Below are 25,938 nucleotides of genomic sequence, written 5' to 3' on the forward strand. Positions count from 1 at the left end.
ATCTCTAATAACTTCTCTTAACTAAATTGTTTTTCCCTCCAATTTAGAATTAACATTGACATGCCATGAGTATTTACGAACAGCTGAACCTGCCGGAATTACATTCAGGATAAAAGTGGGAAATACAAACCCAGTTGTGTTCAAACCCAACTAATTGTGGGATGCATTTATCCAACTGGCTGGGCTTCTTCTTCCAACATTCAATGACTACAAACATCCTCCATTACTTGGCTCCTTCATAACATAGTATATCTTTGCTTACAGTGTAAAAGGTGAAGTTGGGCAGCAGCTATACTGGCTGACATCAGGAAAACCAGACCAGAGGATAAGTAAATGGAGCTGAACCCAAAAAGGGGCATGGCTCAAAAGTACATCTTTTATTGCTACACCATTGTCCCATGCAAAGATTTTGATGCATTCTCCTAATTGGAATGAAAGGTCAGTGAACTGACAGTGCCTGAATCTTGTGTCGCCTTTAAGTGCTTTAAGTGCGAATCCTGGCAGATGTACAAGAGTCAGTTCCAATGGCATCACTTTTGTGACAAACTGACCAATATTGATTAAACATGACATGTCTGATGGAGGAACCTGGCACCCAATTTCTTATGTATCAAGCTTACAATGTGGCAAGGTTACAATGTGAATGCACACTCTCAAAAAGAGGCATGAGGCTTTGAGTAGATAGCGATATGTGCCTTGCAAAGTTCAGTAGACAACTCTTCCTTTTGCAATACTGTAGCCAGGTTCTCATTGTTACGAAGGTGAAGGCATATGCTGTACTTTTAAGAGAGAGTAAATGCTGTTCTGAACTGACAGCTTACAAACACCAGTGTATATGACTAGATGGCAGTATCAGAGTGCTCTGGAAAATTGAAAATATGTAACATTGGGCTGTGAAATGAATTCCTGAGTTGGTTGCTATTTTGACAACAATGTAAATTTAACCAATCAGTTTAATACTAAAATCCAATTGAGTTTGAATTTATCGTTTTGCCAACATCAACCCAATGAAATGATCCAATGTTGGGGATACAAAAATGCAGGCATTTTGAAAATTGGAGACAGAGTGACTGCCATCGAGAGAGATCCAAGACATTAGGAAGCTCTCTCTATCAAAGGTACCTTTTCATATGAAACATATTCTCAGTAAAAAGAAAGAAGACAACCCAGGGAGATCTTCTGATGAAAGAAGAAAGACACTGAAGACAATAGCCACTTTGTGGTTTTCAAATTAAGTTGATACAATTTCAGTAAGTGTCTGATTGGAACAGTATAGTATTATAGAGTTGGGGGCAGGTAATAAGCAGTTAAGAGAAAGGGAGGCTTAGAGTTGTGAATAGTTGCTATTTAATGTTCATTTTTAGAGTTTAAAGAGTTGAAATTATTTTCTTTAAATAATGGAATTTGGGAGTTCTCTGTCGCTCATATTTTAATAGACTATGAGACGAGGTGAGTTTTTCTGGGTGTTTGGTTTAGTGGGATGCATACTTCAGCTGAATCTTTCACCATTCTGTCTTAGTCTTAACACCGGTATCGTAACAAAGAGGAAGGAAGTTGTGCATTATCTGCACTTTAAGGAAGGCAGGGCTGTTGTTGTTTTGTGTGAAGATCGAGTGAATACAGATGGCGACCTGTGATCAGGGCTACGATACAGTATTCAAGTAATGATCGTTGAACATAGAAGTCTAGGCAACATTCCTGATGAAGGGCTCTGGCCCGAAACGTCGAATTTCCTGTTCCTTGGATGCTGCCTGACCTGCTGTGCTTTAACCAGCAACACATTTTCAACATATCCATTCCACCATAATCTAGTGTTCAAAAGCATAAGTCAAAATCTGATAATGACATTTTGTGGTTGAAAGGCTGTGTCTCAATCAGATTATGACAATGATGCCTTTTGTAACTTCAATAAATTTGAAAGGGTCAATGATATCTGAGACTGATGGTAAATATTGACATTATCACTGGAGACTGTTAACAAACCCTTCCGATTAGAATTGATTAGTCACGCTGAACTTACTGGTAGCAGTATTTGTCTTCAGTTTTAGTGACAGCCTAATGTTGTTGCTTTCAAACAATGTTGTGTAAAAACCATGTTGTTCTACCATTTACAACAGCAACTTGCCCCATCCAGGTCAATGTGTTTTGTCAAAATGTGTTTACTCAGGCTCCACCATAAGAAGATGTTTTTAAAGGAGGGGAGAGAGAGAGATGGGAAGGTTACAGAAGGAGATCTTATGGCCAAGAAACATAAAACATGGCCAGCAAAAGATGGAACAAGAGAATTCGGGAATGGTCTGGAGGCTTAGGGTGAGGAAATACTCAGGGTTGTAGGACTAAGGGTGGTCACGGGGGTAGGAGTGACTGAGATGAATAGTTTTAATGAAGATTGCTGATCTGGATGCCAATATAGAGTCTTTACATCATGGAAAGAGGCCCCTCAGCCCATCATGTCACCAATCACCAAACATCCATCTGTTCGAATCCCATTTTTCCAGCACTTGGCCCATGTCCTTACTTGGTATGGCATTCCAACTGTTTATCTAAGTAGTTCTTGAATGTCTTGAGGGTTTCTGATTCCAAGACCCCTGTTAGGCAGTGAGTCCAAATAGCCCAACCAAAAAATCTTTCTTCAAATCCTTTCTAAACCGTTTGCTCCTTATCTCAAACTGTGTCGCCTGGTTATTGACCCGTGTACTAAATGGAAAAGTTTCTCCCTACTTATCCTGTCCATGCCCCTTAGAACTTTACGCACCTCAATCAGATCGTCCATTAGACTTCTCTGCTTGAAGGGAAACAATCCATTCTACCTAGTCTCTCTTTATAGTATGGAAAACAATGGATAAAGCAGACAGCTTCTCAAGGGCAACTAGGGATGGGCAATGAATGCTGGGCCCACCAGCAATGCCCATGTCACACTCGTAAATAAAGAAAAAGCTTTAAAAAGCATCATTTGGAATTGTAGGTCAGTGAGCACAAAGGTGAAGAGTGAACTGGGCTGAATTTTTAGATTAGAGTCGAGGGTATGATGCTGGAGAAGCACAGCAGGTCAAGCAGCATTTGAGGAGCAGGAGAATTGATGCTTCGGGCAAAAGCCCTTCCTGCTCCTCAAATGCTGCCTGACCTGCTGTGCTTTCCCAGCACCATACTCTTGACTCTAATCTCCAAGAGCTGCAATCCTTACTTTCGCCGAGTTGAATCTTTAGATTAGTCCTGCTTCTCAATGATCAAGACAATCAATCATTTTCTTTGAAGGGTGTTAGTGTCAATGGTAGGGCTTAAATAAAAGCATGCAAAACAATAACTTGAAAGGAAGAGAACAAAGGTCACAAAATTTAATGCCAACTATTTTTTTGTCTCAGTACTTAAAATACTTAAAGTGAATTGACTCCTCAGGGGATAAAAAGTGTTGGTTAGAAGTTTATCTGATTCATTACAAAGGTGCAGAGCCATACAGGATTCATTTGAAGTGTAATGTTTGCAATTGATTATATATTACAATGAAGGTAACTTGTGGCTCATCTCAAAATGCTAAGGTTGAAGACTTCTATTTTTTTCTCTGAAGAAACTGCATCAAGAATAAGCTCCTGAATGGTAGAACTTGATCTTTTATTGTTAAAACTCACTTGTTATTGTGCTAATTTCTTAGTAAAGCTTGCATGCCTCAGTGCAATGAGGAACCAAATTGTACAAGTTTACTTTAATACCAAACTGCAACAGGATAAAGTTTTGATTTGGGCAGACTTTTTTTTTAATGTGCACCCTGCTTCCCAGCTTCTATTTTTTCTGTCTCAACTCCTGACCCAAACAAGATTATATTTGGGCAGCAGATGTAATGAGAATGACAGCTTTTTAGCCAGGTTAAGTGAAAGCAAATCAGGTATTAGAGTTAAAGATAACGCAACACCAGGTTACAATCCAACAGGTTTACTTGGAAGCACTTGCTTTCGGAGTGCTGATCCTTCATCAGACGCTCCGAAAGCTAGTGCTTCCAAATAAACCTGTTGGACTATAACCTGGTGTTTTGTGATTTTTAATTTTGTACACCCCAGTCCAACACCAGCTCTTCCAAATCAGAGGTATATCTTTAACTTCCAGCCTGGGGTATGGGGAAATTGGAGGGTTGTTAAAATGAAGCTGGAGCTAATTGGGTGTCAGACATCACAATGAATGGCTGTTTTGCCTCCTCAGTCTGAATGTCATGGATTGAAGTCTCCTTAAGGCTGGAGTGCTTGTGAACCTAATGCTCCAACGCAGTACTGTTCATTCAGATAAGACATTAACCTAAGATCCCATCCACCCTCCCAGGGATATGAACATGAATTCCTGGGACATCTGAAGAATGACAGGACCTATACAACTAAAATTAGGGACTTGGGTAATATTGTTGAGCAGAGAGACCTAGGGGTTCAGGGACATAATTCTTTGAAGTTTGCACCACATGTAGAGAAGGTTTAGCATGCATGCCTTCATTGCTGAGACCTTTGAGTATAGGAGTTAGCTTGTCATATTGAGGTTGTGCAGGACGTTGGAGAGGCCTCTTCTGGAGTACTGTGTCCAGTTCTGGTTGCCCTGTTTTAAGAAGGGCATTATTCAACTGAAGAGGCTGCAGAAACAATTTACCAGGATGTTGCGGGAATGGAGGGTTTGAGTTATAAAGAGAGCCTGGATAGGCTGGGACTGTTTTTCACTGGAGCATAAGAGGTTGAGGGCTGACCTTATATAAAGTTTTATAAAATCATGAGGGGCATGGATAGGGTGAAGGCAGGTATCCTATAACTGAGGTGGGGAAATTCAAAACTAAGGGACATCGTTTTAAGGTGAGAGGAGAAAGATTTAGAAAAGACATAAGGGGCAAAAGTTTTATACAGAGAGTGATTTGTGTGTGGAATGAACATCCAAAGGAAATGGGTGGGTGCAGGCACAGTTATAATGTTTGAAAGCCACTTGGATAAGTACATGAATAAGAGGAATATAGGCCAGGCGAGTGGGACTAGTTAATTTGGGAATATATTCGGCATGGACTAATTGGATCAAAGGATCTGTTTCCATGCTGCATGATTCTATCACTGTAACAGTGGAGTTCTGGTAGCCTACCTGTGGGATTGGAGTAGGAATTGGCAGTGGTTGGACAGGGTGATGGCAGTGATAGAGAGAGAAAGAGGCATGCCTGCCTGTCTGGACATTGTGTTGCTATGCAGGGATTGGCCTCTCCACACCAGCACCAATAACCCCACTCCCTCACCATACCCCGCCCCCTCCCCCCCACCCATCCCAATTGCAACTGCACCACTGAAGCCATCCTGACTGACCAAGGCCAAATGGCCTACCTCTCCACCAGGGATGCCAACTTTCTGCCAACTGCAGTCTCAGCTGTGGACACAGCTCCCATTGATACTGCCAGCTGCTGGCCATCCAATTGACTGGAAGCGCTTGGAGGTGTGGCCTTTTCTACCAAAGAATAGGGAGCTCGAGTAGCAGGCAGTAAGCTTGGATTTTATTGAGATTTTATCCCCTGGAGGCAGAAATGCCCACAGTGATGTTGTCATTAGGTGTCTAACTGGTTGAAAGTGCTCACTGCCACCATCATTAAATCCTCTGAGGGCAGCACTGGTAGTTAGCACTGCTGTCTGATAGTGCCAGGGACCTGGGTTCAATTCCAGCCTCAGCCGACTGTCTGTGAGGAGTTTGCACATTCTCCCTGTATCTGTGTGGTTTTCCTCCCACAATCCAAAGATGTGCAGTTTAGGTGAATAGGCCATGCTAAATTGCCCAGATGTGTAGGTTAGGTGCATGGGTTGGGGGGGGGAGCGTATGAGTCTAGGTGGGTTACTCCTTGGAGGATCGGTGTGGACTTTTTGGGCCAAAGGGCCTTTTTCCACACTGTCGAGATTCTAATTCTAACCAGTGCTGCGTAAACTTTTCTGTCTCTTCAATTGCCTTTCCAACCTGTTTTGCCAGCCTCATGGATTTGGTTCCTTCATGCACTCAGAATGATACGACTTCGATTATTCTCCCTCTCTACATTGGCCTTTGTAAAGGGTGTTATTTTCAGATGTACCTACATTCCTCATTTCACCAGTCTGAAATCTGTTTCTGTTTTGTTCACTAGTTGTTTACTATTTTGTCTTGATTAGTTTAAATCACAGACTTTCTGAATTGAAACCCCCTAAAGTTAAATCCATGTAGTTTTATAATATAAGGAGACGACTTGTCCTAATGTTGACATCCAAGATTTCCTCACTCTTCAGTTCAAACATTACATATTCACCTGGAATGTCAGCTCCTTGTTTCGATAATCTATCACTGTTTAATTTTATCTGGCAAGCTAGCGGATAAAATGGGACCTGTGGATGAGCTAATCTGTTGCTTGTGAAAGTTCTGACATCTGTTCCTCTTTTCCCTGAGATTATCTTTCCTCTAGCTGTTGTGGTGAACTTCCCATCGTCAATTATTTTCTTCTCGTTCAGGCTCATTTGAAGGTCACTTTGGGACTGTGTGCGTCAATCCATCTGGAGCTGCGGACTCTCTCCTGCACCTCGAGCCCCAGACCGTGTGGTGTGACTGAGTTTCTCACAACTTGCTTTGTCTCCTTCTCATTTCATCCCTCCTGCCTTACTTGACATCTCTGCCTCATGCTTTCCTGCATGATGAACATATTGTCATCGCTTTCAGTCACAGACTGTTGGCTGTGATCTGTTATGCACCACAACTACACATATGGTGTCCTCTTGTTAATGCTTTGTGGTCATGATTGGCTTGTTGGATATAATCCTGGATTAGTGGTGCTGGAAAAGCACAGCAGCTCAGGCTACATCTGAGGAGCAGTAAAATTGACGTTTCAGGCAAAAGCCCTTCATCAGGAATACAAGCAGAGTGTCTGAAGGGTGGAGAGATAAATGAGAGGATAGTGGGGGAGGGGAGAAAGTAGCATAGAGTACAATAGGTGAGTGGGGGAGGGGATGAAGGTGATAGGTCAGGGAGGAGGGTGGAATGGAGTGGATAGGTGGAAAAGAAGATAGGCAGTTAGGACAAGTCATGGGGACAGTGCTGAGCTGAAAGTTTGGAACTGGGCTGAGGTGGGGGAAGGGGAAATGAGGAAACTGTTGAAGTCCACATTGATGCCCTGGGGGTTGAAATGCTCTGAGGCGGAAGATGAGGCGTTCTTCCTCCAGGCGTCGGGTGGTGAGGGAGCAGTGGTGAAGGAGGCCCAGGACCTCCATGTCCTTGGCAGAGTGGGAGGGGGAGTTGAAATGTTGGGCCACAGGGCGGTGTGATTGATTGGTGCGGGTGTCCCGGAGATGTTCCCTAAAGCACTCTGCTAGGAGGCGTCCAGTCTCCCCAATGTAGAGGAGACCGCATTGGGAGCAACGGATACAATAAATGATATTGGTGGATGTGCAGGTAAAACTTTGATGGATGTGGAAGGCTCCTTTAGGGCCTTGAATGGAGGTGAGGGGGAGGTGTGGGTGCAGGTTTTGCAATTCCTGCAGTGGCAGGGGAAGGTGCCAGGATGGGAGGGTGGGTTGTAGGGGGGCGTGGATCTGACCAGGTAGTCATGGAGGGAACGGTCTTTGCAGAAGGCAGAAAGGGGTGGGAAGGGAAATATATCCCTGGTGGTGGGGTCTGTTTGGAGGTGGCGGAAATGTCAGCGGATGATTTGGTTTATGCAAAGGTTGGTAGGATGGAAGGTGAGCACCAGGGGCGTTCTGTCCTTGTTACAGTTGGAGGGGTGGGGTCTGAGGGCGGAAGTGCGGGATGTGGACGAGATACATTGGAGGGCATCTTTAACCACGTGGGAAGGGAAATTGTGGTCTCTAAAGAAGGAGGCCATCTGGTGTGTTCTGTGGTGGAACTGGTCCTCCTGGGAGCAGATACGGTGGAAGCAGAGGCATTGGGAATATGGGATGCCATTTTTGCCGGAGGTAGGGTGGGAAGAGGTGTAATCCAGGTAGTTGTGGGAGTTGGTGGGTTTGTAAAAAATGTCAGTGTCAAGTTGGTCATCATTAATGGAGATGGAGAGGTCCAGGAAGGGGAAGGAGGTGTCAGAGATGGTCCAGGTAAATTTAAGGTCAGTGTGGAATGTGTTGGTGAGTTCGATGAATTGCTCAACCTCCTCACGGGAGCACGAGGTGGCGCCAAAGCACTCATCAATGTAGCGGAGGAAGAGGTGGGGAGTGGTGCCAGTGTAATTATGGAAGATGGACTGTTCTATGTAGCCAGCAAAGAGACAGGCATAACTGGGGGCCCACGCGGGTGTCCATGGCTACCCCGTTTGTCTGGAGGAAATGGAAGGATTCAAAGGAGAAATTATTGAAGGTGACGACCATCTCCCTCACCATCCGACACCTGGAGGAAAAATGCCTCATCTTCCATCTCTGAACACTTCAACCCCAGGGCATCAATGTGGACTTCAACAGTTTCCTCATTTCCCCTTCCCCCACCTCACCCCAGTTCCAAACTTCCAGCTCAGCATTGTCCTCATGACTTGTCCTACCTGCCAATCTTCTTTTCCACCTATCCACTCCACCCTCCTCCCTGACCTATCATCTTCATCCCCTTCCCCACTCACCTATTGTACTCTATGCTACTTTCTCCCCACCCCCCCCCACCCTCCTCTCATTTATCTCTCCACCCTTCAGGCATTCTGCCTGTATTCCTGATGAAGGGCTTTTGCCCGAAATGTTGATTTTACTGCTCCTCGGATGCTGCCTGAACTGCTGTATTTTTCCAGCACCACTAATCCAGAATCTGGTTTCCAGCATCTGCAGTCATTGTTTTTACCTTGTTGGATATAATGTCTACTGAATCATCCAGCTCCAGCTCATTTAACAAGGGGCAACTGACCTATGAAGGCATTTTTAGATTAAGTACCACCTCAGTGAAGGAAGGTACATATCATGCTGAGACTGTAACTTGCCCAACCCTCATGTCTTGCTTGACCAAATTGAATACACAGAATCCCCACAGTGCGGAAACAGGCCATTTGGCCCGTCGAGTTCAGACTGGCAGTCTGAAGAGTATCCCACCCAGACCCACTCCTCTACCCTATCCATGTAAGCCCGCATTTCCCATGGTTAACACACCTAACCTGCACATCCTTGGACACCATTGGCAATTTGCCATGGTCAATCCACCTCACCTGCACATCTTTGGATTGTGGTAGGAAACCGGAGGAAATGCATGCAGACTCAGGGAGAATGTTCAGACTCTAGACAATTGCCTGAGGCTAGAATTGAACCTGGATCTCTGGTGCTATGAGGCAACAATGCTAACCACTGAAACCTACTCATCCCCCTGCGTAAGATGGTTTCCTTGCATTTGGAGATGTCAATGTGACTTTATTTGTAATACAGAGCTGTAAAACAGAATAAGAAGCTTGCTTCAATCCTGCTGTTGACTTTATCTTACCCATGGCCGGAGAAGAGGTTTTACCTGTGGAGAAAGGTTTCAAAAAATGCATGTTTAAAATTCATTCATGGGACGTGGACATCACTGGCTGGGCCATCATTTATTGCCTGTGCCTAGTTGCCCTCAAAACATTGGTGGTGAGCTCCCTTCTTGAACCACAGTAATCTGTATGCTTTAGCCAGACCCACAATACTGTTAGGGAAGAGATTCCAGGATTTTGACCCAGTGACGATGAAGGAACAACAATATATTTCCAAACAAGTACCATAGAATCCCCACAGTGTAGGAGCAGGCCATTCAGATCATCCAATCCATGGCGAGCCCCCAAAGAACATTCCACCCAGACCCACCCCATCCCTTAACCCTGCATTTCCCATGGCTCATCCATGGTAGCTACACATTTTGGACTGTTGGAGGAAACTAGAGCATCCAATGGAAATCCACACAGACACAGGGAGAATGTAAAAGTGAAGAGAACCTCATGGCAAACATGTAATCTGACGATGTCAAAGATTCTTAGACAGCACCTTTCAAACTCAGGGAGAATGCACAAACTCCATACAGGCAGTCACTCGAGGGTCCAATCAAACCCAGTTCCCTGGCACTATGAGGCAACATACTAATCGCTCAGCCATCATGTCCCTCCTGGAGAGTAGCCTAGAAGGGAACTTACAGAACTGGTGTTCCCTGTATCTGCTGCGCTTCTCCTTCTAGATAGAAGTAGTCCTGGTTTTGGAAAGTGCTGTCTCAGGATTTTCGACATCTCCAGAAAAAAAATGTTTGTCATGTGGCTCTCTTCACTTTTACATCGGCCTAAGCACCCAAGTGGGACCTCTTTAGTATCACAACTAAAAGGCAGAGCCTCAGTGCTGGACAAGAGTATCATCCTAGAGGTAGAGTTTTATGGCCCCGAGCCATCTCCTTTCCAGGAAAGAGAAGTTGATGGGCTAATGGTATCATCACTTGGTTATTAACCCAGTGACCCAGTTGGTGTTCTGTGTGGAGTTTGCACATTCTCCCCATGTCCGCAGCGGTTTCCTCCCACTGTCCAAAGATATGCAGGGCAGGTGAATTGGCCATGCTAAATTATCTATAGCTGTTAGGTGCATTAGTCAGAGGGGGAGGGGTGTGGGTTACTCTTCAGAGGGTCAGTGTGGACTTGTTGGGTCGAAGGGCCTGTTTCCACACCGTAGGGAATCTAATCAAAAGTCTGATAACAGCAGGGAAGAAGCTGCACTTGAATTTGTTCATGCGTATAATCAAACCTCTGTATCGTCTTTGGGTGGAAGAGAGCATAACTGGGGTGGAAGGGGTCTTTAATTATGTTGATTGCTTTCCCAAGGCAATTGGAAGTGTAGACAGAGTCAATGGATTGATAGTTATGGACGCAATGCGCTGAAGAGCCTTTTTCTCTGCTATTTGATTCTGTTATTGATACTTTGAAGATCTGTTTTATTGATACTTCTATAGAATTGTAACAATTGCCATTTTTTCAAGGTTATTATGAATGGATATTTTCTAAAGCATTCTTTGAAACATTTAAACATGCGTTTGTTACTGTATGGCTCATTGGTTCTGTACAGAGTTTCTATTGGATTAATAGGCATGAAAGTGACTTGAGTTCACATGGTGGGTACAAGGAGCAGTGGGGCAGGATGGGGGAGGCATGAATTGCCATGGAGAAAAGGAATGGGTTTGGGTGGTGGGGTGATGGTGTGTGAGGGGTGAGGGCTAGAGGATCTAAAATCTAAAAAGAAAAGACGACTGGTAAACTGCTCCAGAGGACCAATGTGATCTTTTTAACCAATCTGCATTGCTACCTGTGGGAAAAGATCTACTAACCCATGATAGGCCCACAAAAGCAAACTGTACCAAAAACGCCCAGAATTCCCAAGCAGGCTCACAAGCCAAATCAGACAGCCCACGCAGTCAAAAGAATACACTTTAAGCTCGTTAACCATGACAGAGCACCACAGATATCTCAAAGCCCCAAGGGCCCGTTCACAACCCAGCAATATCAAAGCCACACAAAGAGCAGGTCAGACAGAGAAGAACCAGCAAGGACATGCTCCAGGAACAGAATAATGGAAGCACCTCACCACTTCAGAGGAGACATTAACACCTACCTGTGAAGAGGAATGGAACCCTCGATACTGTCAAGATGTTGCATCATGTGAAGGAACAGGACATTCATCCAATAACTGTTTTCCAGTTAGCATCTTTGTAACTAGATTACTCCATTTCCAAATACATTGTAGTTTCCCATTTCTTAATCCACCTTATTGTGCAGCATTATTATAAAACTGGTCTCATCCCCAGCTCTGGAAAGAGAAACCTGATCTATCTGTACAAACTGTCAGTTCTGTGTCAGCCTAGTCAATTTCTTTTCCAGTGATATGGCTTGCAATTAACTGTCAATTTCACTTTGAGCTGTGTTTTGTGACCTCTAACCTATTGGGCACATTTCTTCGACACTACCTCTGACCTACTTCCAAACACAGTAGGCCTATCTCTGAACTAATTTAGTGACACAAGCTGTTCACCTTAGTCACAAAAATCCCAGCTTGGTTTTTGACCTGCAAAAGACGATCACAGCTTGATTTTTATTTTCTACTGTGTAAAATAATTCTGGTAGTGTCCATTTTTATATTTGTTTGAAGTTCCCTCTTTCTCTTTTGTTTAATAACATACTTAGTCATTGTGGTTCAATGGATAACATTCACTCCTCTGATTTACAGAGGCTAACACTCTTGGACAATGCTGAAATTATACAGTTTGAGCTGTCTGAGTGTTTATGGTATTTGATTAGATTAGATTCCCTACAATGTGGAAACAGGCCCTTCGGCCCAACCAGTCCACACCGACCCTCCGAAGAGTAACCCACCCAGACCCATTTCCCTCTGATTACTGCACCGAGCACTATGGACAATTTAGCATGGCCAATTCACCTGACCTGCACATCTTTGGACTGTGGGAGGAAACCAGAGCACCCGGAGGAAACCCACGCAGACACAGGGAGAATGTGCAAACTCCACACAGACAGTTACCCGAGGCTGGAATCGAACCTCGGACCCTGGTGCTGTAAGGCAGCAGTGCTAACCACTGAACCACTTCCCTTGCTGGCCGTGATTTAAATTTTGATAAAAATAATTTGTATTTGTGGGATATAGGTATATATAAATTAATGTTACTTGATTAGATTACTAACGGTGTGGAAACAGCCCTTCAGCCCAATCAGTCCACACCGACCCGCCAAAGCGCAACCACCCATACCCCTACATTTACCCCTTATCTAACACTATGAGCAATTTAGCATGGCCAATTCACCTGACCTGCACATCCTTGGACTGTAGGAGGAAACTGGAGTACCCGGAGGAAACCCACACAGACACAGGGAGAATGTGCAAACTCCACACAGTCGCCTGAGTTGGGAATTGAACCCAGGTCTCTGGTGCTGTGAGGCAGCAGTGCTAACCACTGTGCCACCGTGCCGCCCATTATAATTGCTGGTGCGGGGTGAATGAACTCACACCGGTGTGTAGTTGTTTCGGCCGGGGGCTGAGTCAGCGGGAGTGGAAGCTGTGTGGAGGAAATGCGTAATTGTTTGTTTGCATTAGCTAAAAATGTATGCAAGAAAGAAACGGGACTGCAAAACAATGGTAGTAATACAGGCGACTAGATAAGATGCTGTGAAGAGAGGCAGTTAAACTAAATATGCCTGTATAAATAGTAGGTATAAACATCTGTTTCCCACTTTTATTGAAACACAGGAACAAACCCCAATTAAAAGAGTCTTAATGATAAGATGCTGAGAGGGGCGGAACAAATGGAAGGAGTAGATAATGGTAAGGCAAGGATGTGCCCACAGCAGGATGAGTTCAAATGGCCTTGTGAGGCCAGAATTAAGCATTTTGTCACAGACAAGGCCGGATAAGACAAGAGATAAACAGGAGTAATGGGTACCGGTCTTATGGAAGTGGAGGATGTAAACAGGGGGGGAACAATGAAATTTTAAAAAATGTAGGAACCAAATTATATAAATATTGAGTATTCATTGAATTCAGTGTGTTTTGTCCCTGCCTTGTCAAACATCACACCCACTTGCAAGTGTGAAATAAATGACACTACTGATTCAGATCTTGTCTCGGACTGAAATTATTGAAGTGAGTGAGCTTAGTTTCTCACAGTATTCAAAACTATGCTTACAGTTTTTCTTTCTTTTTTTAATAATATGATGCATTTTTCTTTTTGCTGTTTTTCAGGATGTTTCATTATCAGCATCTGACTTTCCTTCAGAATAGGCAATATTTCTGTTGAAGATTTCCACCATGGTTCCACCAATCACCTGCTTTGCAATTTCCTTTGTTTTGCCAATACTTTTAAGTGATGGATATATGGACTTCCTCGCAAACCTTAGTAAGTATTAAATTTATATTAGCTATATTGTATTATAACTTGGATTTAAGACCACTCTGTATTTAATAAAGTTACATGACATTATGATAAATGACGTTCCAGTGTATAGGTTCTGACTCATAATGGATTCAACGTTTGTTGGTTGCAGTCAGTTCAGTACATATGTGTAATCTACAATAATATCAGTAAGCACAGAGCCCTGACCTAAGTGTGAATCTGTGATGTCATAGCTTTGCAAATATTTAGTATTGTGAGTAAACTCCTAGATATCTGACTCAACAGAACCTAACTATCTGTGGTATATCTTACATGGACTAACATATGTAGAAAACAACATACTGTGTTACGCATGAAATGAGGGAACATTTGAACTCTCGCAATTTTAAGGTACAAACGAGGATGGAACACGTAATGAAAATGTGTTCAGAAATGGTGGGCCAGGATTGCTAACTTTTGAAGGTTTAAAATGTTGCAGGAAATGAATAAGTTGAGAAGGATTATTTAAGGAAAAGGATGAGGAGGACAAGTCAGTGAAATTTAAGGGAGAAATGTTTTACTTTACAGAAGCTATTTATCTCAGAAACAAGACAAAGTCAAAACAGATGAGTAAAGTGAGAAGTAGAGAACACAATAAGATGGAAGAAGATAACTTCAAAAACAGCAATTGAGAAACATCACTGTTAGGGAAGATGGAAATTAAATCCAAGTAATATCTACATGCCTGAAAAGATACATGAGATGCAGATATAAAAAAAAACAAGAACTTTATGGATGTTATACTGCATTTGTTGTGTATCTAAGCAGCATCATGTGATATATTAATCTATTTATAAATGTGTTAGGGAAGTAATATTTGAGAACACAGAAGTAAAGGATGTACCAAGTCATTGCAATTTTTAGCCACTGATAAAGGATGAGAGATGACTGCTTGAGAGAGCACAGACTGGAAAGGGTCGGTATCACATAAGAAAACATGGCAGAAAAAGTTGGAACACACAAAGTAAAAATAGCCACCCTGTTAATTACATTGCAAGGATGTTGGAGGATTTGGTTGAGGTTATTTTCAGATCAGTAGCATACATGGCTGTCAGCCTTCACTTAATGAGAACTTAAATTGACTTAATAGAATTGAGTGGAGCAGTTGAGGCCCAGAGAGGAGTGGGCAGGAAGCATGGACTGAAGAGAACTGGAAGGATGGAGTGGACAGAACTGGAAACATGGAGCAGGGAGAACTGGAAACATGGAGTAGTGAGAACTGGAAACATGGAGCAGGGAGAGAACTGGAAGGATGGAGTGGAGCAGAGTGACTGAAGGCTGGAGTGGAGTAAGGACAGGGGACTGTTGCATGTTGTCAGTGGCTTGTCAGTGTGGTCAGACCACATATGGAAGCCGACTGCGCTGATCTACTGCAATGTAATGTTTATCCGTAATCTGTTTATCTGATTGTAATGTTTATCCTTTTAACTTTATTTCTTACTTTCTAACCTATAATGTGAATCACTGTAATGTTCTCTACTTTTCTATTTTGTATTTCAGGTTTATACCTAAGAATTTTGTAGCGAAGACGGCATAGTGAGAGGTGACTTTGTAACTTTTCACTGTGCCCCTGTACTTCTGTATTTGAGTACACATGACAATAAGCCTAATTCTAATTCTATCATCCTGTTAATATTAACATCCAGGCCTTCAAGCATATGTACAAAGTTTACACTTTGCGCCATCAAAGTGCAGTATTTTTGGCTGCATAATTTTGCTGCTGACCTCAGAATGTTAATCTCCCAGATCGACATAAACAGACATAATGATACTACATAGGCAGAGAAAGGAAACGTTCTCAGTGTTCTGATTAATTCACACCCCTCAACCAACATTACCTCAAACCAGGTCAACTCATCATTTATCCCCCGCTTGGTCTGAGACAATTGACTATCACATTGCAACATTTCTGTGAATGCGAAAAATGTAATATAAGTTCAAGATTTTGCTTCACACATTATTGGAAACAAGTAACATTAATTAGACTTTAAAGTCACAAATGAATTCGTCCAACTTATAAAAAAGAAGAGAGAAATAATTGCTCAGATGATTGACTTAATGCAATTTCAATTATTGAAGTCACTCTATTGTTTCAGTAATCGTCACTAAATCAACTTCAATTAATTGTTGTGATAACAGGAGGGATCACTGGTCCTGAAACGTTAACTCTAATTTCTCTTCACAGATGCTGGCAGACCTGCTGAGCTTTTCCAGCAACTTCTGTTTTTGCTTCTGATTTACAACAACTGCATTTCTTTTGATTTTTCTGTTGCAATAACCTATCTCGTTCAGAAATGCCCTTTAGGGAAGGTAAACCGCAATTCTTATCTGGCCCAGCCTAGGGTCTTTCCAAGCTGACAGCAAAATATTGACTTTCAACTTCCCTCTGTAATGGCCTCATATTGAATTACAGTTAGAGTTTGGCAACAAATGCTGACCTCGTCAGTGATGCCCACATTTGTATCAAAAAGTTATTTGTCCTGATTTGTTTTTCTGAAGAGAGTTTGTAAGGCAGAGGTGCTGAATTGGCTACTGAAGATGTCATGGAGTTATAGAGTTGTACAGCACAGAAACAGACCCTTCAGTCCAACTTGTCCAAGCCGACCTGTCTTAAGTAAACAGCTTGTGAGGTCTTTAGTTTTTTTTAAAATTTGGAACAATGGAAACAGCCTGGATGGGTGTGACCAGCTCTCACAGATCCAGATTTCTAGGTTTTAGTTAACTCAGTAACATCAGAAGCCTTCTGGGGTCTGAAAAGAGTTGGAGGCTTCAGTTAATAGGCTGCTATTCTTTCTGAACCTTCTCTTGATGCTTTTCCTCCTGGATTGGAGAACTGCATGTAAGAAGCTGTGTCTAAATTTGCCTTTTTGCCAAGGGATGTGTTTATGGAATGTTATTATATTGTAACAGTTAAGTAGTAATAATTAATAGTAATGGGTGTTGTATTTATTATTGAGTTAGGTTTTCCAATAGTTAAGTTATTCCAAATTCCTTTTTCTTTTGTTTGTATTTTAACTATAATACTTAAATAAATTCTGTTTTGCTTAATACTGAGTAGTTTGACCAGTCACAATGTATCTGGAACACAGCACTTCACATTTACCTTTAAAATAAGAAAATGTTAGGGTCTATGCTACCTTCTTAAAATATTTGAAGGGGTCTGGTCTGGTCTACCACATGAAAGAATAAGGAAAATAATATAAAACAGGGCAGATTAATGATCCAGGTCCTCATGTTTACAGGCGAAGTCAAAGTGAGTGGAGAGTCAATGCCTGGAACTAAAGGAGATTTGAATAACTGAGGTTAGCTAAACAAATAGTGGGTTAGGATTCAACACAACTGATCTAAAGTAATCAGATTTGGTGGTAAATATTTATGGATGATACAACATTTTGGAGTGTTATAAAGAGGACATAACATATACTAACATATTGGTGGAGTGAGCAGATAGATGGCAGATGAAGTTCAATGCAGAAGAATGTGAGGTGATACATTTTGGAAGAAAGGAAAGAGAGAATGGAACCAAGAGACCTGTGCACAAGACACTAATGTGGCTGGTCAGATGGTGACACCAGTCAATTTAATATAGTGTATCAAAAGTTTTATTTATAGGGTATAGAGTATAGAGCAGGGTGGTTGTGCTGAAACTGTATAAAACTCTATTTAAACCTCTCCTTGAAGATTATGTACAGAGATCTAGACAGAGCAAATTGGGAAAACATGTTTCTGCTGATACATAGATTGGGAATGAGAGAGTGTAGATATCAGGCCATTTACAAAAGAAGCAAATGTGATGTCAGACAAATATTTTAACGTAATTTGTGGTTTGGGTCTGGAATGGACAGCTTAGAACTGCAGTCAACAGGTTCAACTGAGGCATTGAAGAGGACATTATAGGTGTTTATTTGACTGGAAGCAATATTCAGGGTTTGGGGTATAAGGCAGGAGAATGGCACTCAGTCAGAATGCTCATTCAGTGAATCATAGAATCCCTACGGTGTGGAAGCAGGCTATTCGGACCAACAAGTCCACCTCAGAAGAGCATTCCATCCAGACACAACTCCCTATTGTAGCCCTGTGACCCTACACTCATCCACCTAGCCTACACATCCTTGAATACTATGAGCAATTTAGCACTGCCGATCCACTTTTGACCTGTACATCTTTAGACTGTGGGAGGAAACCGGAGGAAACCCATGCAGGCATGAGGAGAATGTGCAAACTCTGCACAGACAGTCACTGAGGCTGGAATTGAACCCAGGTCACTGGTGCTATGAGACTGCAGTGCTAACCACTGTTCTGTACTGTTTGCTATATGTTCTATGTTCTTTGACACTGTGGTTAAGACATGTTGGCCTGAATGACCTAATTTTGCAGTGTAACAATTCTGTGATTTAACATGTGATGGAATTATGGATCGAACAACAAGTGGATCCTTCTCAGTAAAGAGGAGACTTTGTTTGCAGATTCTCAGTAAAGAACTTGATAGATAGTTTTGAAGGGGAGCTTACATGGAATTTCCTACCTTGCACTGTTGCTAAAAGTTGTATTAAGTCGCTAGGAGTACATACATTTTTATCAGTGGCTACTAATGTTGAATTGCAATTAGGATGTGATACTGAAAATGTTTATAACTTTCTCCTCAAACCATTTATTTTTGTTTATTTATCATTTAACAGCCGACCTTAATCCGCCGACCAATGTCACGATTGTGGATAGACAGCTTGGGGAAGTGACCATTTCTTGGAATGATGGCCTCAGTGAAATCATCGATGCTTCTACACACGTTAGATATCCATTTGAGTACAAATACTTTGATTCTCAAACTTGGCAAGAAGTAAGATTTAGATATTTTCCCTCCGTGTCGAAATCTAATTCCAACATGCTGTTGTTTATTACGAACTTTCACTTGGGAGAAAAACAGGAATGTGGTTATGGAGAATTCGCTTTCTGCGCTTTCCAGAAATGCTCCAGTCTCCCTTCAAGAGATTGATGGCCAACAATTGTGAGACTTCTGCAGATGCTACATTTAATTGACAGGGAAAAAAGATACAGCATTTTAGCCTTTAATGCTTCTTGCCCTTTCTGGGCAAACACAACTGAGTTTGGAAATTCAGAAGCATGAGGGAATCCATGCTGTCAATGTGGTCTCCTCCATATTGGAGAGACAAATTGCCGACTGGGTGATTGCTTTGCTGAGCACCTTCGGTCTGTATGCAATCAGTTCCTGGTCCTTCCCGTTCCTTGTCACTTCAACACACAACCCTGCTCCCATACCCACATGCCTGTCCTTGGCCTGCTGCAATGTTCCAGTGAAGCTCAACGCAAACTGGAGGAACAGCATCTCATCTTCCAATTAGGCACATTACAGCCTGCCGGTCTCAACATTGAATTCAACAACTTCACATGATTATCCCATCTTGACCCTTCTGTTTTCATTCTGCTCTGTAATTTTATTTCATTTATTTTATATTTTTAAAGCTTTTTTCACTGTTCTGTACCTCTTATTTTTTGATTGTCTCTCTCTCTCTCTCACTCCCCACTCTCTCGTCATCTTTTTCCTCTCCTCTTCCCCTTTGCTACCCTTCTCCCCTGTTTTCCATTTTGCCTCTGCTTCACCCCCCCACACCCCCACTGCCCCACCATCCTCCACATATTTTGTCACATAGCATTAGCTTCAGCCGTGGTCATTTACAGCTCCTAATCTCCCTATAATCTCTCTATGCACTGTCATTATCACCTCTTTATTGCTACCTTTGCTACTGGAGCCATGACTCACCTTCTCTCAGGAGAAAGTGAGGTCTGCAAATGCTGGAGGTCAGAGCTGAAACTGTGTTGCTGGAAAAGCGCAGCAGGTCAGGCAGCATCCAAGGAGCAGGAAATTTGATGTTTCGGGCATAAGCCTGATGAAGGGCTTATGCCCGAAACGTCGAATTTCCTGTTCCTTGGATGCTGCCTGACCTGCTGCGCTTTTTCAGCAACACATTTTCAGCTCACCTTCTCTCAGCCTAGTATAAATACCTCCCTATTTCTCCCTTTTTTTAGCTTTGACAAAGGGTCGTTAGACTCGAAATGTCAGCTCTTTTCTCCCCTTACAGCTGCTGCCAGACCTGCTGAGATTCTCCAGCATTTTCTCTTTTGGTTTCAGATTCTAGCATCCGCAGTAATTTGCTTTTATCCCATGCTGTCAGAGTTATTTTATGTCCCAGCTACCACTACCCAGGAATGATGCAGGCACAATGTCAATAAGACAAAAGTAAAATTTACACAACATCAGCTTGTCGTCCTACGGGTTTATTTAGAAGCACTAGCTTTTTTAGCAGTGCTCCGAAAGCTAGTGCGCTTCCAAAAAAAAACCTGTTGGACTATAATCTGGTGTTGTGTGATTTTTACCTTTGTACACCCCAGTCCAACACCGGCACCTCCAAACTATGACAAAGGGTCAACCATAGTGTCATGTTACATAGTTTTATCACATAGTTACACTGGTCAGCCATAAAGCTGTGAGGATAATCACTTTAACCTCAGTAACGGGGAAGCATTTCAACACTAACATTTGAGATAAAATTAGGCATCATTTTGGCAAACTTGGATGAGTGAACAAAATCAAGTGCAAATTATATATGGACAGATTGTGTTTAATAAACCTGACTGAGTTTTTTGAGGTGGTCACAGAGGGCAGATGAGAGTAATGCAGCGATGTGATGGACATGGACATTTAATAATGGCAAAAAATTGCTGGAATGTGTTGAAAAGTACGAGATAAAATGGAATGTGGACAACATGCGAAATGAATGACAGTGAAGTAAAATAAAATAATGGATACCATTCTGAAGAACAGAGGGCTCTAGGATTATTGATGTTCAAATTTATTAAAGGTGACAAGACAGGCTGAGAGAGCAGTTAATCAAGCCTACGTGACCATAGAGTTTCAGATGTCGTCTGTAAGAGCAAGGACATTATGACAATTCTCTATATATCCAGAATAAATACAACACCTATTTTGTCGAATGGATTCCCAATAAAGTTAAGGTGGATGTTTGTAACATCACACCTCAAGATGTCCGCCACCTTATTTGCAACAATACAGCTATGCAGCATCTGTTTAAACACATCTCTGAATGGTTTACTGCCATGTTACAGCATAAAGCCTTCCTGCAATGGTACACTGGATGAGATGGAGTTTACTAAGGCTGAGAGCAACATGAATGGCCTAGTTTCTGAGTCCCAGCAATCTCAGGACACTAGAATTGGAGATGAAGGTGAATTTGAAAAAGAGGGTGAGGAAGAGGCTGCATAAGTAGAATTGCATGTTTTGAATCTTTAAACATGTTTTCTTTGTTGCATTAAGACCTGTTTCTGAAGTTTGTCCTGTTTCCTGTTCTGTGGTTTCATATTTTCTGATATGTGTCAACTACTGGTTTTGATTTGAACAAAAATTGTTGACAGTAATTAAAAAAAAAACAATGGGTTCACCCACATCAGGAGAATGTGGTCCAGTTCTGAGTAGCACACTACATAAAGGGTATGACAGGATTAAGGAAAAGATTTAAGGAATTGTTCCAGTGATGAAGAAGTTTGGTAATGTGGATAGATCGGAGAAATAGGTCTATTCTCTTTGGGGAGAATCTCCTTCACTACAAGTTGAAAAGCCTGGTTAGGGTGGGGAGAGACAAACTGTTCTTAAAAGGTTCAACAATCACAAACTAGAGATTCAAGGTGATTGATTTTTTAAAAACTGATGAAATGAGAGTTCTTTTGAATCCATTGAGTGGTTAGAATGTGAACTGCACAGGCTGAGGTTGTGGTGGTGGGAAGTCTAATCGTGCCTTCAAGAGAGAATTGGATCTTTATCTGAATAGAAAAGAAAAATTGGAAGGCTACTGAAAAAAGATGACACGAGAGAGGGAGAATTGCTACGGTAAAGAGTTGGCACAGACACAATGGATCGAAGTGCTGTAATCATTCTATTCTACAATCATATAATAACTGAGGTCCAGCTCAAGTTCAAATCACCACTCGTGTTTCTCTAAAGGCAGTACTGCCAATCATCGAGGTGCACGGTCTCCCCATTGCTTAACCTTAGAGGACTGTCACACCCTTATAAAATGCAACCTATGCCTTGAACTATTTAGCAAAGTGTAGGAACACAATAAAAATGTGACTGATTGGATGAATTCAAACAACAGTAATTACACAAATTGTTCTAACTTCTACCATAGGATTCCAGGCTTCTGCAACCAGAATATATGAAAAGATTTGAATTGCACAGGGGTGTTTACATACGAGTTAAAAATGTGCTTCTGGATGAACACAAAAGAACAATAAAAGAAAGCAACTGGACAGTAATGGACATTCAACCACCACCTGGTATGGGGGTGGGGAGGGGGGTGGGGTGCAGATTTGTGTATTGTGTATGTGTGTGTTTGAGAGAGAGAAAATGTGTGAGTGTGCATCTATGTATGCTTGGTAAAGTGTGTGTGCGAGTGTGACAGATTATATGTGTGTGTGTGTATGTTTGTGTGTTTGTGTCTGAGAGAGAGCATGTGTATGAGAGAGGGTCTGTGTGAGTGTGTTTGTGAGTGAGAGTGTGCGTATATGTGTTCATGTGTGTGAGTATGTGTGTCAGAGTGTATAGTGTATTGGGGTCACCTGTAGTGTGATATGAATCCAAGATCCTGGTTGAGGCCTTCCTCATGAACTTAGCTATCAGCCTCTGCTGGAACCGTGTCAGTGAAAATTAGATTGCACCAGAAATGTGGGCTGGAATCTTGGCAATTTTTAAACAATTCTGGAATCATTCTAACTCTCAGAAAATGTGGGCCAGGGTCATTACGTAGCAGAAAGAAGTCCTTTGAGTCCATGCCAGTTCTCGAGAGAACAATTCATATTTTATTTTTCATTTCTCCCCATCCCTCGTAAGTTTATTTCCTTGTTTAAAAATGTTATTAATTTTGTTACGACACTGCGGTGTACCCTCCTGTTAATTAAACCAAACATCCAGAAAGGCTCACCTTGCCTCATAATCTGTTAAAATATGGGTGACAGAGAATTCCTAAATTCCACTATTTTAAGAAAATAACATCAACTTATTTTTTAACTCTAAAAGTGAACATTAAACAACATTAAACACTCTCCTCATTCCTGATGAAGGGCTTATGCCCGTAACGTCGAATTTCCTATTCCTTGGATGCTGCCTAACCTGCTGTGCTTTAACCAGCAACACATTTTCAACATTAAACAAGTATTCACAACTTTAAGCCCCCCTTTCTCTTAACTTATTAGTTGCCACCAACTCTATATAATATGCTGTTTCAACTTATTAAAATTACATCAACTTAATTTCAAAACCACCCATCTACTGTCATCTTCTGTGTCTTTCATCTGAAGATCTCCCAGTGTCATCTTCTTTCTTTTTACTGCTAGTATGTTTCAAATAAAAAAGGTACCTTTAATAGAGATTGTCTCCTAATCTCATGGGAAGCTAGGTGTTAGCTGTCTATGCATTTCTGTCAACGGCAGTTGCTCTCTGACCAATTTTCAAAATGTTTGCATTTTACACTTTCGCAACATCGGATCGTCTCATTGGTTCGATGTTGGCAAAACAATAAATTCAAACTCAATTGGGTTTTAGCATCCTGGGGTATAATTTAAATTGATTGGTTAAATTCAAATTGCTGTCAGAACCGCAACTAAAACTCAGGAATCCATTTCACAGCCAAATTTTACATATTTTCAATTTTCCAGTACACACTGGGATTGTCATCTAGTCATATATACAGGTGCTTGTAAGCTCTCAGTTCAGACAGCATTTGCTCTCTCTTAAAGGTACAGTACACACCTTAACTTCATAATAATTTTAAGCTTCAATATTTTCATTAAAAATTTATAATTATTAATCATCTCCATTTTTAGCATCTTTGAAGGCATTGCATGCCAGATGATTATTTCCTCACATTCCCACACCCTTTCTCACTTTCCAAAGCTTTAATTATGTCCCTTAATCCAACTACCATTATTAATAAGAATAACTGTACTTCATCTGTTTTACCTGACACTGCCAAAAGATTACCCAACTCTCTCTAATCTCCCCTCAATCTGCTTTACTCTGAGGAGAATAAGCCCAGCCTCTTCAACCTAACTTTCCATCATCTCTGGAACTACTCTAGTAAATCTCCTTAACACTTCTTAAGGATCCTTCTAAGTTGTGGCAAGCTGGTTAAGAATATGTTGTATGTGGTCAAAGCTGAGCTTTCCAAGGGTTTATCTTTGCTTTTGTACACAACCCTTTATTTATTAAGTCCAAGGTCCTTTCTGCTTTTCCAACCACTCTCTCAATAAGTCCTGCCACCATTAGAGATCAAAGTACTTAGACCACGTGGAACCACAATTGTGGAATATAACATGAGACTGGAACACATGGACAGCCAAAGATCATGAAACAGGGATTCTTCTTCCACTGGCATCAGGTCATTACAAATATGAAATTAAGAATAAATGTCAAATGATTCACGTGGAATGAGCCTGAGGAAAACCTTTAGACTGTCTGTCCTTCTTCCATTTCCTGTCAGCTACATTGACACTAATGCACCTTTTTCTCCCGTGCGAGGGTCTGTTTCACTGCCCCAGTTCCTCTCCTTCATGATCGCCACCAGCTAGAATCAGTCCTGGTGAACTGCTCATTGGCCTTGCTCAGGTCCTCTCTCACTACTGCCACCTACTGTTGGAGGTCTGTTAAGTTAAGAAAGCTTCGCACAGCTTTTTCCAAGACAATAAATGTTGTCCTTGGTTGTAGAACATCATTCCAAGATCCATATTTTGTAAAAGCTGGGATTAGAGGGAAATCTATATTAAAGTTTACTTTAAAGTTGAGACCAGTGCATTTTCACTTGACATTGCAGTTACGTGTAATAGATTTAATTTTGAAAGAAAATATCTCTGACAACAATCTGTGTAAAAGATTTTGTCAACTAAAAATATTTTAATGAGCCACAGACATAAGAAATGATTTAACTAATATCCTGCTTGTGTCATGCAGGTGATCAAGAAACATTGGCTTTCAATTTCTCATGTGTTCTCTATAATCATTCGACCATGAATTGTACATGGAACAGTGGCAGGCAAGCAGCACATGACACACAATATAAAATGTATTACAGGTAAGCTCAATTAGGTCTTATCTCAATTTTGAGTGTTCCTTTATTCTGCAACTGTATCCTCTGGAACAAGATTCTTTCCATAGTGTAAACTTCTTGGCATCTTCCCTGTCAAAAACCCTCAGGATCATATGTATTTCAATAATTTCCTTGTTTAAATTAAAGTGAATAAAGATCTAATTGATATTCTGGGTCTGTACTCAATGGAGATTAGAAGAATGAGGGGAAGTTTCATCAAAGCTTGTGGAATACTAGGAGGGTTGGATAGAGTGGGCATGGAGAAGATGTTTATTCACAGGAGAGAGCAGAATCCTAGAGAATAGCATCAGAGTAAAGGGACAACCCTTTAGAAGTGAGTTGTGGAGGAGTTTCTTTAGGTGGAAATGGTTAATCTGTGGAACTCATTGCCACAGAAGGTTGTGGAGGCCATTGAATGTATTTAAGACAGAGATAGATAAGCTGTTGATTATTAAAGGGATGAAAAGGTTGTGGGAATAAGACAAGTGAATGGAGTTGAGGAACATATCAGCCATGATTGAATGGCTGACCAGACTTGATGAGCCACAAATAGCAGAATTCTGCTCCAATATCTTCTGGTGCTATGATCTAAGCATCAAATATGAGTACATAATAAGTTAAGACATCTTCAAATCCATTGCTAAGGTGTTTACATTAAAGACAAACATTTTCCCTTTAAGACAGAATGATGTAACTCTGCAGTGTACTCATTATATGGATGTCGGTGGGAAAAAGGGATGCCACATTGCTCAAGGCACAGTTGATGTCGAGGAGAACATTCTGATATGTGTCAATGGATCGAATAGTTCAAGAACGATTCAACAATATTACACAGAATTTGACCCACAGGAATATGGTACTCACCAGCTCTTTTCTAAATGCAGTGTTTTAAGTTTTGTCA

At 41.6% G+C, this 25,938-nt stretch overlaps 1 protein-coding gene across 3 annotated transcripts in view; it reads left to right on the forward strand.

Moving 5' to 3' along the window:
- Positions 1-25,938, forward strand: part of LOC132816866 (interleukin-13 receptor subunit alpha-2-like) — a 48,446-nt gene that overhangs the window by 11,171 nt on the left and 11,337 nt on the right. For 2 of the 3 annotated variants that reach the window (XM_060826853.1, XM_060826855.1), the window contains exons 2-6: positions 13,674-13,827; positions 18,543-18,700; positions 22,086-22,233; positions 24,902-25,022; positions 25,718-25,893. In XM_060826853.1, the coding sequence (XP_060682836.1) occupies positions 13,740-13,827; positions 18,543-18,700; positions 22,086-22,233; positions 24,902-25,022; positions 25,718-25,893 (691 nt within the window). In that variant the 5' untranslated portion in view covers positions 13,674-13,739. Of the gene's footprint in view, positions 1-377; positions 439-13,673; positions 13,828-18,542; positions 18,701-22,085; positions 22,234-24,901; positions 25,023-25,717; positions 25,894-25,938 lie in introns of those variants that run through there. The other variant, XM_060826854.1, reaches the window with a different exon arrangement.

This window comes from Hemiscyllium ocellatum, chromosome 6 (genome assembly GCF_020745735.1).
Source record: "Hemiscyllium ocellatum isolate sHemOce1 chromosome 6, sHemOce1.pat.X.cur, whole genome shotgun sequence".
Taxonomy (NCBI): Eukaryota; Metazoa; Chordata; class Chondrichthyes; order Orectolobiformes; family Hemiscylliidae; genus Hemiscyllium; species Hemiscyllium ocellatum.